Raw genomic sequence first — 14,628 nt, 5'->3', positions numbered from 1 at the left:
CAAATAAATCTAGGAGTATGTTTCAATTTGCATTCGGAATGCAATATTTTTTATCTGTTTCCCTAAAGAAATACTTCGAAGAGAATACTCGCAATATATTCCAACCTTTTGTTGTATTGTCCAGTTGACCTAAAATTTGTTGAGCATTTTCAATTTCTTCGTCTAATTCCGGCAATCCTGCTGCAATTGCCTCATTTATAATTCTTTCCAAACTTAGTCTGTCTTTTCGTCTAATAGCTCGCTTCATCTTATCCGCAATGGCTTCTGCATTTTTTACACCTTCAAGATGTAAAGCGAAGTAATACATTCAAACATTGCTTCATATTAAAGATCGTCATGCACCGATATATACATTTAAATAACAATCATGACTCAAAATTTGATATTTCAATTGCATCTTTCAAAATATGACAAAAGCAAAAATCTATTTATATAATTTACACATATATTTTACTGAAAACTTCTAGAAAATAAGGCATTAAGAAATCTTGTAGAAAATTAAATGATTTGAATTGATACTTCATCTAATTTTTGAAAATAAACGTCATCACGCTGCTAACCTCCTCGTCCACCGCCCAAACTCGCCAAAGTATCTCTAGCTTTTCGAAGTTCCGACCCTAGTTCTGGATAGACAGCTTCCTCACAATCAATAATAACAGCTTCTAATTTGCCTTGGTCTTTTTCATCGATGGCCATTTTTAACCGACTTCTCAATGCATCGGGAGTCATGTGAGCTAATAAATTGAGAAACCACATAAAATTATTTTGAAGGACCTAGATGTCATGATTATAAACCATTTAGTTTAAAGTAATTCTTAAGTTACTTTTTCTATAATTATACATCGCACAGAATATTACATATATTGTATGAATATACTTAGAAATAAAATATTTATGAAATGTCTAATTGGATGATAAAGTTTCAAAGCAAATAAAAGGGCAAATAAAAGTGCTAACCTCTACGACCACCACCTAACTTTTTCAAGAGGTCCCTAGCTCGGCTTATATCAGAATCCAATTCAGGAAATCCAGAGGCAACACATTCATTAATAATTCTTTCCAGAGTCGGTCTGTTTTTCTGTAACATTGCAGACTCCAATTTTTCACGCAAATCTTCTGGGGTTTTATGTCCTAAGAATATGTTTGAAATTATAATAAAAATGCAATTCCACAAAATAGAAACTATTCGTGCTCGTGTTTAGTATAAGTGTTTATCGCTACCTTGTTCAAGGTATAATTGTTTTGAACGTGATTATTCTTTTATTCTTTTAATTTAATCATTTAACTGCATACCCTGCGCGCAGATAAATTTTCGCAAATCATAGTGTCTTACAATGCGTTTCTTACCCGTGCTTTTTAATTTAACTGAATTAAGCTTTGTAAGTGTTAGACTAAAAGAGGATTAGAAGCCTAAGAAGATGACAGCTTAAAGTAGACTTGATAAAATATTGCATAGAATTTGAGAAGTGTTTTCAACGTCTTTCAATGATGGCAGGCGAATCAAACGTACAGTAGTTCGTTGTAGGATATAAATAACATGATCACTAGCTTGTCAGGAAATGTGTAAGTTCGATCAAACACACAGACAAACAGACTGAGATGAGTGACTACAATACCCTGCTTCCGCTTACGCACGCAAAGTAAAAGCTTGAAGTATTTGACGAAAGAAAATTAAAACAGACTTTTTGCAATGAAATTTTGCGATACTAACCCTAAATCCTAACTCTAAATAGAAACCCAAAATCCTATTCCAAGCCTTAATCCTAATCTCAAAACGGTTGTGATTTTGGTAGCTGGCATGAAAAACTACATATGTGTACAAATTTTAAATAAAATTGGAAGCGGCAGTTTAAACCGAAAATCTTTCCTAACGATTTAATTAATGCGCAATTAACGATTCAATTAACGATGCAATTAATGCGCTATTAAAAATAATTGATGGGATTTGCAGAAACCAGTTGCTAACCTCCGAGGCCACCTCCTATGCTTTGCAAAGTTGTTCGTGCCCTACGAAGATCGCTACCCAGTTCAGGGTAACCAGCACCTTCGCATTCATCAATGGCTTTCTCCAAATGTAATCTATCTTTCCAGTTGACTGCTTGTTTGAGTTTATCACGTAAATCTTTCGGTGACATTTTACCTGAGACAATCACAAAATAAATAAACATTGGAGAGGGGAATGAGAAATAATGTATAATTAAACCAAATATTAAATAAATTCACTAGTGGAAATTGGAAAACACGAAATTCAACCCATTACAAATACATTGTGAAAACAATCTAATATTATATGTGCAGATCACGCATAAAAATTGTTCCTTTGATACATAACCAGAAATTTGTTATTAACTCCTACCTTTTAATACTAATTTTACATGTCTTCAATGTGTAATGTACAGCAAAACAAAATTTATGCCAAACTAATAAATCTGGAATTGTCAAATGAAGCTATTTTAATCTAATTAAAATTTCTGATCCTGGGGGCATCAATTCTCTCTTTGCATAATAGTTCTTGCTTAGTTTTTAGAACCAAAACGTATTTAAAATCTTAAGTTTTTCAAATATGTACAAAAAGGAGATTAATTACGGCATTAAGTAGAAAAAATTTACCAATTATGATTCAATGCAAATCGATTCTATTAAAAATGTCAAAATTTTCAGATGAACCTAACCTCCAACTCCTCCTTCAAGTAGGTTAAGTACATCTCTAGCTTCGTGTACCTCTGTTTCCAGCTCTGGAAAACCCGATGCTACACATTCATTTATAACGCTTTCCAAATGAGGTCTATCTTTCCATCTTACTGCCATCTTCAGCTTGCCACGTAAACTGTCGGGATTTTTTAGTCCTAACAAACCGAAAATATATTAGCAATAAAAACACCTTTACTTTCCGTAAGCGTTGTCATGTCAAAATGCTACATACTGGCTCAAATGTTTCCCTTATTCAAGGTACAAGCAGGATTATTTAATAAATACATTCACACAGTCCGATACGCAAGCACAAATGTATTTATATTAAAATATACTCTGCATAGAAGTATACATGTATATATACCTGTGCATGACGACACGCACATCGCATATACACACACTGCACGCAACACAAACACACACACACACACACACACACACACACACACACACACACACTCACACACAGCGCATACACGTACACGCAACACGCATACATGTGTATGTGATGTATTTTAATATTTCGCTCAGGCTTAGCGAGACTAATAATCTGGTGAACTCAAAATACGTATGGTTCAGAACACAATGTTATATAAGTATAGAGTGGTAATAGAAAGAGATAACCCCGGAAAAAAAACTGTGTGTGCGTGTATGTGTGTGTGTGTGTGTGCATGTAAGTTATGTATATATGTATGTATGTCTATGTGTATATGTTTTGTATAGGTGTACGATGGGGTACACAAAAGTAACCGGAAACGTTCTCTGTGGGACAAGCCCATTGTAGTTCAGGCTTCCCTCGCTAGAAGCCACTTGATGCGACCCTCAGGCATCAGTCTGCCGACCGGCAGCGTCTGGTGTGGTCCTTGTGCCACGTGGTACGTCTTTATTTTGCAGTGCTTCTCCCTTGTTCGTCGATTTTTGCGATGACCGAAACTAAGAAACAGCGTACTTCCGTGAAATTCTGTTCTCTGCTGAGGTAAACGCGGCTGAAACAGTTGCCATGCTTCAAACAGCTTACAAGTACGCTGCCATGAGCAAAAGACAAGTTTACAAGTGGTTTTCACGCTTTAGCAATATCACTTGTCACTTATAGATTAAGCTTGTTCAAGGCGATTAACTTGTAGATTAACCTCGTTCACATCACAAATATTCATGAAGTGATCTTGAAGGACTGTCGTTGAACAATTTACGAACTTGTTGATATGACTGGTGTATGCTGGATCTCCTACCAACGAAGTTTGAGCGAGGAATTGCAACTGAAAAGAGTTGCAGTATAATTTATACTTTGCTTGCTCGCGGAAAATCAAAAACAGTCACGACTGCATGCGTGTCGTGAACTGAAAGAACAGTCACAAGTTGATCCGAACCTTTTTACGAAGGTCATCACTGGTGACAAAAGCTGGTGCTACGGCTACGACCCGGAAACGAAGCAGCAATCAAGTCAATGGAAGCATTCAAGCGCGTCAAGTGAAGTCCAATGACAAGACGATGCTGATTTGTTTCATTGGCGTGAAAGGAATTGTCCACACAGTATTTGCTCCTTTTGGTTAAACTGTTAACCAGACATTTTACTTGACTGTTCTGAAGCGTTTTCGAGAGGCAGTGAGACGAAAACGCCCCGAATGCAAAGTGGAGAGTGATGGTTTCATCACAAGAATGCACCTGCACACACTTCCTTCAGCGTGAGACAGGTCTTGCCAAACATGGCATGACCTCACTTGTTCACCCGATCTTGTTTCTTGCAATTTTTTTCTGTTACCCCGGATGAAAAAGTTCTTAAATGAAAACGTTTTTCAGATCTGGAACAGGTGAAGAAAAAACCGACGGGGGCATTAAAAGGCATCACTATTAAATTCTTGTCATATTTTCACGTCGACCGCCACGTGAATATTCATACGAGCATTTCACTGATCCTCAGAAAGTAGATTCAGTGGAAATCACTGACATCCACCTTGATATCAGTGTCAAAACCGTCCTATAGTATTAGAATGGTGTTTTTATAAACAGATACCACGCACCACACGATTCCTTGCGTATGCATATACTTACACATACACACACGCACGCTTAGATACTAATAAGGCATACACGAAAAAATACAGAATAATGCATGTATGTTCACAGAATGTGCATGCATTTGCATATCGTTTCTCTTTTCATTTCAATGAAAAAATCATAGCAGTCTAACCTCCACGACCTCCACCTAAACTCTCCAGTGCATTTCGAGCTTCGCTCAAATCTGAACTGATCTCAGGATATCCAGCTTCTTCACATTCAGATATAGAACGTTCTAAACTTGATCTGTCCTTCTGCCGCATGGCTGCATTTAACTCGTCTCGTAATTTTTCGGGTGACTTATGATCTGTCATTGGAATAATTATCATCAACAAAGGTGTAAATAAATATATTTATATTTTTCATTTTGCTTTGGTGTATTTATTTATTTATTTATCTTTTATTAATAGAAATTAATTTTGATATAGAATAATTTTAATAAAGACAAATAAAATAAAACATTCTCTTACCACACGCAGACTAGTAAACTAATAAGGAAAAGTTGTTCTCTTAGATCAGGTATGTCTGTGTGATTAAAAAGTTCGATTTATAACTACATGCTTTCCTCCAATATCATCTGCTATAGCTCTGGGCTACCCCAATGCCTTATGAGTGAATTTGGTAGGCGGAAATTATGAAGAAACTTTTGTGTGCGTGTGTGTGGTGAGAGAGAGAGAGAACGAGAGAAAAGGATAAGCATAGACGTTCTCACTTATAACGCCTGTATGTACTGAAAATGTAACTTTCCCAGATAAAGTACATTCTATATTCAAGGCTCTGATGAAGCAATAGGATGTTATCCTGGAACTCAGCTATGAGTCCACTACATCATAGAGCAGAAACAGCTGTAAGCTAATGAAGTTCATTACATAACATTTGTTCAACATCCTTAAACGACCCTTATTCAGGGACCTTTTAAGTGGGATGGGTTACTCTAAATTCTAACTGGGCCCCACCTGCAAGGTCATGTGCTGTTTATCTTGATATGAGATCACCATGTCGCACACATATGGTTGTGATGCATGTGCCTAACGTACCCTTATCAAACGGGTAGTCGTGATGGGTATACTGGGCGTCGTATTTTTTTACCCTAGTGTCACTTTGATGGCATGCACTGCACTCTCACTCAATAATAATAATAATAATAATAATAATAATAATAATAATAATAATAATAATAATAATAATAATAAATGCCCTGATGTAATATCAGGCACTTGCTCACATGGCTTCTGATCGTAACTGATTGGAAGTGTTATCATTTACATGTTTTTTCTTGGCATAAAAGATGGGCTACAGCAAATATTCTACTCAATACCACAGATTTGCTTGTCAGTTGTTTGACCTTGACCAGTTCCCTTAGTGACTGGTGATATGCGTATCTCTGATCACGAGCAAAAACTGTAGGAGAGAATCATAGCCATGTGTTGAGAGGAATTCTTTGGGGTTTGAATAATTCATATTTGGAAATATGTGTGTTTCGTTCGACATCCTTAAACATGCCTCATTCAGGGGCCTTTTGTGCGGGACAGGCTACTCAGTCTGAAGAAAATTCTAACTGGGCCCCACCTTCAAGGTGAAACGGTGTTTATCTCGCTACGAGAGGACCATGTCGCGCACATATGGTTGTGACGCATGTGCCTGGTGTACCCTTATCAGACAGGTAGTGTTCTAAGTATCTGGTTTCATTTGTAATATAACTTTCAGATCTATTCAGTACTAATTCTCCTGCCTATAATTTGTACACGCCCAGGAGAATGTCCCTTTTCACCAAGATCACACACACCACAACCTACCAGATGCCTAGCTAAGGAATGACACTGACGCAGCATTATGGAGTTAAGGGATATATTCATCATCCCATTTGCTATTCGTACAACTAGATTGATAAACAAACATATACTAATGAATAATTTTTCCGACATATATTCCAAATGCATATTTACGGTATTACTAAACAAAAGCCAAAGCAAATTATAAACACACGAATAAATGATGGTTATGTTACCCTCAGTTTCCTGATAATATCCCACAGTATCACGCGCTTTCTGTACATCAGCGTCTAATTCGGAAAAACCAGATGCTATGCACTCATTAATACTATCCATAATTAAATCTTGATCGTTCTTTCTCATTGCCAGTTTCAGTTTCTCACGTAACAAATCAGGTGACTTAGTTCCTGAAGTTTAAAAAATACAGTTTGTGAATTTTAAGTATTGTAGGTGTGGTTAATTTAGTTGACTAATACAGCGATGTACGATTTATTGTGGTGAGAGAATATATCACTGTATATCGACTGAAGATCTATTCCAACACAGGAATAAATTAGGTTAAATCGTCACTTCAAGCTTAAATAATAAACCACGATAAGTGAGCCGCGATATGGCGAGGGATTACTGTAATTTCAATAAATGTATGCGACTATGAAAGACAGCAGAATACTAAGTGAAGATACGTAGACAAGTCGTAACAGTGCCAAATACTGTATACATTAAGTGATTGATATGAACGCATAAGATTATGTGAACCTAGTGTGTGCGTATGGGAGCGGGTGCGTGTATACGTAAATAAATACGGGTGCTATAGGGAATGATGTTTCAGTGCGTATGTGTGGACGTATGTTTATACATGGGAGTGTAGGAGTCTGTGTATAATATGTGTGTATATAGAAATACACAATATTATGTGCGTATGATTTTATGTATGCAATTATATATATATATATATATAACAACACAGATTTCGCACGAAGTTTTTTCAGGGAACAGGTCGCGGTCTCAAAGCGACGAAAATATTTTGACAAATTAAATTTAAATGTTGAAGTGAATCTAACGGTTTTTGTGTTTCTTAAATGGCTCATAAACACCTTCCCCGTTGCAATTGTTTTCCTTCCAGCACACGATCTCAGATGAAGTCACTCGCTATGCAAGTACATCTCCGTAATATATATATATATATATATATATACGTTCAAGTATTATCGTATGAAAAACTGAAACTATATTAAATGCAGACATATTGGGCGCAGAATAATATATGACAGATACTTTTAAGATACTTCTGAGTTATATTTCGAGTACAATCTTCATGCAAATATTGATACGAAAAAATGATACAGCTAACCTCCACGACCACCTCCTAGGCTTTCTAAAGTTTCTCTGGCTTTTCGGAGGTCGGTCCCTATCTCCGGATACTCAGCCGCTTCGCATTCCTGTATTGCTTTCTGCAAGGCAGGAATGTTCTTCTGCCTCATTGCCATCTTTAATTGATCTCGTAAAACATTGGGTGGTTTAAAATCTAATGATTGAAAAAATATTTGTGTGAAAAAAAAATGCATCATTCCTTTATATATATATATAAAACAGGTGTTGAAGAATTTAGTACATCTGCATTAATGGTTACAGTTGTTTCGATAACACTGCTTTTAAGGTCATTGCATGAAAATCATTTCATGTGATAAGTTATGTAATAATATATTGCGGTTGATTACATTTATAAGTATATTCGCACACACACACACACACACATATATATATATATATACACGCGCGCGTACATGCATATATACCTATATATATATTGTTGTATTTCGGGGTGGTAATTTTTTTGCCAAATAAACACACGCACTATATATTGTTTTCTTCAGTCGTTTATTGCTGTTACTATCTTATTATTTTAACTCATGCCCATTGTTCGGAAATCTTTCGTCACACACCTGTGACCTCTTCAGCGACACTTTTCGTTTTCGTGTGTGCTCTTGCTCCACTTACTCCATTCAGAGAATGGAGTAATTGGAAAAAATATATAGTATGTGTGTTTATTACTTTATTTGGCAAAAAAAAATGAAAATAAGCATCCCGACATACAACAATTCCTGTTTCAACACACGATTTCATCTCAGGAATCTTGCAAAACGAATTCATAAACCAACCTATATATATTAATTTATATAAACACATATATTTGTACACATATATGTACACATACATTGTGTGTGTAACATATATTTATATATATATATATATTACATTTATATACATGTATACACATTTGTGTGTGTATGTGCATGCGCGCGAGAGGGGCATTTGTATATTTCTGTGATCAATTTCTGGAAAATTCAGTAAATTGCTTTGGATTTTCAAATTTGGCTAACCTCCCGAAGTTCCTTTGAGTATTTCCAACATTTTTCTAGCTTGAAGAATATCATTGTCAAGTTCTGGCATACCAACTGCAATGCATTTACTAATTGCCCTTTGTATTACAGGTTTATCTTTTTGTGCAACTGCATTCTGTAAAGTCTTACGAAGGTCATCTGGAGTTAGACTTCCTGGTAATCAAAATAAAGGATAGTGACATCATATAATCGTATGAAAAATGTTATACTCAACAGCTAATTTAGACTTTTAGACTAAAGTAATTATGCGATTGTTTTAAATAAATATATCTCCTATAACAAACAAGGCAACATCTTACATTGGATTTCTACATAGTTTTTATTATATTGTAAGTTATTATTAAAGAAAAAGAATAACGTCTAGTACAAGGCTGCTGTTGCTAATCCCCACATAAATTAACTGACTAAGCGGACTGATGACCAAAAGTACCAATAAATGAATAAGATCTTGATGTGCCTGAGATGGATCTTCCATGTTATATGAATCTGAGATAAAATCTCGGTAGGAAAAATGTATGTATAATTATAAAGACTCAACAACTGAAACAGAGACAATTAAGGTGTAGCAATAAGGATAAAATGTTAATATCGGAAGAAAGTGAAAGTGAAAGTAGAGCAGCTATGGATGTCCCTAATATCACTTAACAAAGAATAACTAAACCTTTGAGTATATTGCTTTTCACGCTCAGTTCGCGATTCAACCACTATTTTGTACATATCCTATGATATGCAAAACGCTTAAATCATTAAGTTTATACTGCATTTTCACAAATACTTATCACTTAAGATTTCACTGTCTGCATATTTCTGTTTTCAGTGCTTTGAAAAGAAGAAAATGACTGAAACAGAAACCGTATTAACCTCCGCAAAACTATTTCCACACAGTTCTACAATAGTTTATGACAACCTACATTATTTGATGGAATAGTGAATACCAGAGCCTATTTCATACACAATATACATAGAAACAAATTTTTATTGCCAAAACAATGAGTCTACTTAAAGAAAGCAACCCAATTTTTTGGCAACTATTTAGAAGCGCATATAATGAGATACTCATGTTAATTCATGCAGCTAAATATTTCAATATCAAACCTCCACGACCTCCTCCGAGACTTTGCAGTGTATCTCTAGCTCTTCGTAGATCACCTGCAACTTCTGGAAATGCACATTTCTCTGATTCATCAATGAGCCTTTTCAGAGCATTTTTATCTTTCAGTCTAACCGCAGATTTTATTTCATCGCGTAAAGTTTCAGGGGTTTTTATTCCTAGTAAACAGAAACATTAGGCTTATGTCTCATATGACTTACTTGGAAATTTTAAGAATAATGGTTTTATTGCGTAGAGAAGTACACACGCACACACACACACACACATACAACACACACACACATACACACATACATACATACACACGCACACATACACATACACACTCACACAAAATATGGGATTTTGTTCATAACTTATTTGGTTAAGTCATCTTACACGTTTTTCATGAATGGTAATATCCGTTATATAAGGAAAAACCTTATAAGCATATTATATTAGTAGATCAACAAATATTGCATAACACCTGTAAATAATCTTTTCTACTCTAGGCCCGAAATTTTTGGTGAGGGTGGGCAGTCGATTAGATCGAGCCGGTATGCAACTGGTACTTAATTTATCGACCCCGAAAGAATGAAAGGCAAAGTCGACCGATAAGCATTTCATCCGGCGTGCTAACGTTTCTGCCAGATCGTCACGTATATTATTGCATATCCCTCACGCCTTCGCTCCAGGGAGTAAAGCTGTAGTTTTCTCAGCCTATCTTTATAGCTCATCCGCTGCGCTGTTTCAATCTTTTTAGTGTAGCGGCGTTCGACTGCTTCAAGCTCCACTGTTAATTTGGCACTATGTGGTGACCATAACTGGGAACAGTGGTCTAGGCGGCTGAGAACAAAGGTTCTCCACAGGGTCAAAACAGTTTCTTGGTCTCTTGTCCTGAAGGACATCAGTATCCATCCTGCCAGTTTTCTGCACTTTGCTGCCATCTTGCATATGAAATGATACGTCATTTCACATACTGATCCCCAAGTCTTTCACTGACTCCGGGATTGTAGTAAAGATGTTAGATTTAATGCTTCTGAAAATGTTGAGATGCTGGATACAGTTGTTAAGCCCTAGATGAATGAAGTGCAAAATGCAAAGCCATATACTATTCATTAAGACCCATCACCTTCTCACAAAGCACATGTAACCCAAGAATAGATGTAAGGCAATTTTTACGATTATGTATCACTAAACTTGTGGCCTCCAAACTCGCCAGATTCATATCCTATGGACTACAATGTTCATAGGGTTGTTGAAAGGGAGATTAATTGACTTCTTCCCTATACATTAACTTCACTGAAAACCACCATTGTCCAAGTGACATCCGAAACTAATAAGGACCAGTCAGTGCCGGCATGTCAACGATTCTTGTCCCCTATTGAAGCTGTCATACCTTTTGCAACCTTCCCATCTACACATACACACGCACACACACACACACACACACACACACACACACACACACACACACACACACATGCACACACACATTATGCATACACACAAAGTTTTACAACAAAAACAATTTATTATTGATTAAAATGGTATACGAGCATGTTTGTGTGTGTGTACGTACATATATATGTATACACATATTTGCATAATTTCATATTTATATTTGACAATAGTAATTTCAGATCTAACCTCTAACATCATATCCTATGTAATCGAGATCATTCCTAGCTAACTCAATATCATTGTCCAGTTCTGGCATACCAGCAGCAATGCACTCATTTAATACTTTTTCCAAATGTTGTTTGTCATTCTGATTCCTGGCACTTTCAAGTTTTTGACGCAATATTTCCGGTGTCTTAAGGCCTGATAATAGAAGCGGAACAATGAACGGAATGATTTCTTTAAAGTTTTGGGTAATTACTGAGATATATTGCATGCTACATTACTTATTATATGCCAATTAATCGTTTGTAGACATGCTCATTTATATTGTTTTATACTTTAATAATAACATTTAAATATAAATATCGTGGTTACAAAAACGCCTTAAAAGATGCACGGACCTGGACGGACAGGGTAAGAATTATATACTCAAAGTGCTAGAAAAGTAAGAAAATATCTGATTGAAATACATCCATTATTAGTATAACAAGATATAAACTACAATTAGTACAAGGTATAAACTTCAATCCTGTGCTAAAAACTCGAATTTCATAGAAATCAGTACAATTGTTCCGTGAACTTGAGAAATGAATATTTTGACTGTATTTGTTGGCTGCTTCTTTTAAAATTGTTAAAGGAAATCGAGTGACAAATTCAAATAAAAGTTCATCCTCATTCTAGCAAAGAAAAAATTTCTTGGTTTCAAAATATTTGTACTGTGACAATTAAATATGTATATATAATGCTAACCTCCACGGCCTCCACCAAGACTTTCTAATATATCTCTTGCATTCTTCAGGTAGGGGCTCAATTCAAGGTAACCAGTATCTTCACACTCGTCAATAGATTTGCTTAAGCTCTCTTTATCTTTACTTAAAATTGCTTTCGACAATTTGTCCTGTAAATCTTGAGAGCTCTTCGCCGTTCCTGATTCTCCACGTAGAACATGTAAACTATCTCTAGCACGACTGATATCAGAATCCAAATCGGACATGCCAGCCGATAAACATTCGTTTATACATTTCTCTAGACCATCAATATCTTTTCTTTCCTCAGCTGTCTTAATTTTCTCTCGAAGAGTAGCAGATGTTTTAGATCCTGATGAATATAAATTTTTTAATAGAGTCGTAACATGGCTTTATAAAATTAAAATGCTGATATAATTACAATAATCGCTTCTTGAGAATGCTTATCTAACAAGACGAAGTTATAAACAAGCCAAGTAGCTTCCTTATAATGTCTTTCTGATTAATGTTTATATATTATTGAATATACGACAGCGCAAGGATTGAGACTGGTAGTAGTTAAAGAACTTCAAAATTATCATCTATACAAATCGTTATCTTTTAAAAGATATTAAATCGAAAGCAAACTGATTTCATCTTGTTACAGAACAGTTATCCAAGCCAAAATTAATAACATATCTATCAAACAGTAATCATGAAACGTATCGCATGTTCATACAGAACAATGTAAAGCTTTTAAAGTAATTATCATTGTCATCCTGACCTCCACGACCACCACCTAAGCTTTCTAAGGCATCTCTCGCTTTACATAGATCGATGCTTAATTCAGGATATTCAGCTATTTCACATTCACCAATAAGCTTTTCCAAATTTGATTTGTCTTTGCTTCTCGTAGCTTCTTGTAACTCACTTCTAAGAATTTCAACGGGTTTACGTGCTAGTTTTTTTTAAAATATAAAAGAAACAGATAAAAAGAAAAACAAAAATATAGAGTAAACTGAAAATAAAAAATATACAGGTAACCTAACATTATATCATTTCTCATGCTTTTGATTGAACCACAGAATATTTCTCTCTATGCTCACGTTAGTCCGTATTGTAATCGCCTTGCGAACATGAGCTAAACTTTGTATAAACCATAGAAACACGAAATTGACCGTGTAATTCATCTTAAAACTTAGATATGTGTGACACCTATTGACTAACATGGGCTGGCGATTTACCCAATCAAAAGGTTTCACCAAATAACTTTATGGCAACCAGACCATTAAATAAGATGCATCTTAGGTGATACTATCTTAATTTTCTATGGTATATTGGATTGCCATTTCGTTTTAAATAGCAGTGAAATTCCTATAGAAGTTGTTTGGGGTATGATTTGTTTTTTAAATAGTTAAATGTTTAAAGAATCTAATTATATCTCAAATCACTACAACTTAAATTGCCCGCGTTAGATTTTACAAGTGAAATCGACTCACAAATGAGTTTTAAATTTAATTTTTAGCTTTTTTTCTCGTTCATAAAGTGAACAAGAAAGTAATAAATAAACAGGCCTACAGAAGACGAGTCTACAGAGTTGTCCTTTCGAATCTTATCAACGGTCCTACACTCTGTGTAGGTAGGTAGGTAAGCAAGCAGGTAGGTATATGGAGACGTTGCAATATCACATTAATTATTTTGGTGTGTTATATAAATGAAAAAACTGCTTATGTAACCTTTAAAGTCTTGTTTCAAACGCTTTAGTGCTTTTTTCGCTTGGAGTATTTCAGAATCCAACTCTGGCATGCCTAAAGCTATGCTAGAGTTAATGGCTTTTTCCAATGCCGATTTATCTTTTTCTTTAATTGCAGTTCTTATTTTATTCCGGTAAATATCTGGTGTCTTGGAACCTGGACAAATCAAATAATATGAATGATATTTATGACATTTGACAGTATATAAGTTCAATATTTCTAGTGAATACTAAATCACGATCACATCCCACCCTCGACGGTGTAAAAGCAGAGTAAATCACGATGGCAAGGTTTAAATGCAAAAGCGACATTGACAGTACTAAAATACTGTAATTTATTGTTCGGCGTTCTAATGTTTCCACCACTTCCACCAATGTAGCGTCATCAATAGCATTGATATTTACGCAATCACTAGTCTTCAGATCTGAGAGGAATAGAATTGGGGATATACTTCCTCTGCTTATCCCAAGAGTATTAGTTACATAAGGTATTTCAAATGCCTTCAGTTAGCAGTAG

The 14,628-nt window shown here is 35.4% G+C and overlaps 1 protein-coding gene across 1 annotated transcript in view; it reads right to left on the bottom strand.

Moving 5' to 3' along the window:
• The window catches only part of LOC115214248, a 255,736-nt gene that overhangs the window by 158,040 nt on the left and 83,068 nt on the right, over window positions 1-14,628 (bottom strand). The window contains exons 20-33 of the mRNA XM_036504830.1: window positions 14,095-14,268; window positions 13,143-13,316; window positions 12,384-12,731; window positions 11,661-11,834; window positions 10,016-10,189; window positions 8,900-9,073; window positions 7,870-8,043; window positions 6,755-6,925; window positions 4,880-5,053; window positions 2,673-2,846; window positions 1,967-2,140; window positions 958-1,131; window positions 561-734; window positions 106-279 (exon numbers count right to left, since the gene is read on the bottom strand). Coding sequence (XP_036360723.1) covers window positions 106-279; window positions 561-734; window positions 958-1,131; window positions 1,967-2,140; window positions 2,673-2,846; window positions 4,880-5,053; window positions 6,755-6,925; window positions 7,870-8,043; window positions 8,900-9,073; window positions 10,016-10,189; window positions 11,661-11,834; window positions 12,384-12,731; window positions 13,143-13,316; window positions 14,095-14,268 — 2,607 coding nt within the window. The remainder of the gene's footprint in view (window positions 1-105; window positions 280-560; window positions 735-957; window positions 1,132-1,966; window positions 2,141-2,672; window positions 2,847-4,879; window positions 5,054-6,754; window positions 6,926-7,869; window positions 8,044-8,899; window positions 9,074-10,015; window positions 10,190-11,660; window positions 11,835-12,383; window positions 12,732-13,142; window positions 13,317-14,094; window positions 14,269-14,628) is intronic.

This window comes from Octopus sinensis, linkage group LG7 (genome assembly GCF_006345805.1).
Source record: "Octopus sinensis linkage group LG7, ASM634580v1, whole genome shotgun sequence".
NCBI classification, from domain to species: domain Eukaryota; kingdom Metazoa; phylum Mollusca; class Cephalopoda; order Octopoda; family Octopodidae; genus Octopus; species Octopus sinensis.
The sequence above is the reverse complement of the archived record's forward strand: the minus strand, read 5'-3'. Positions and strand labels throughout refer to the sequence as shown.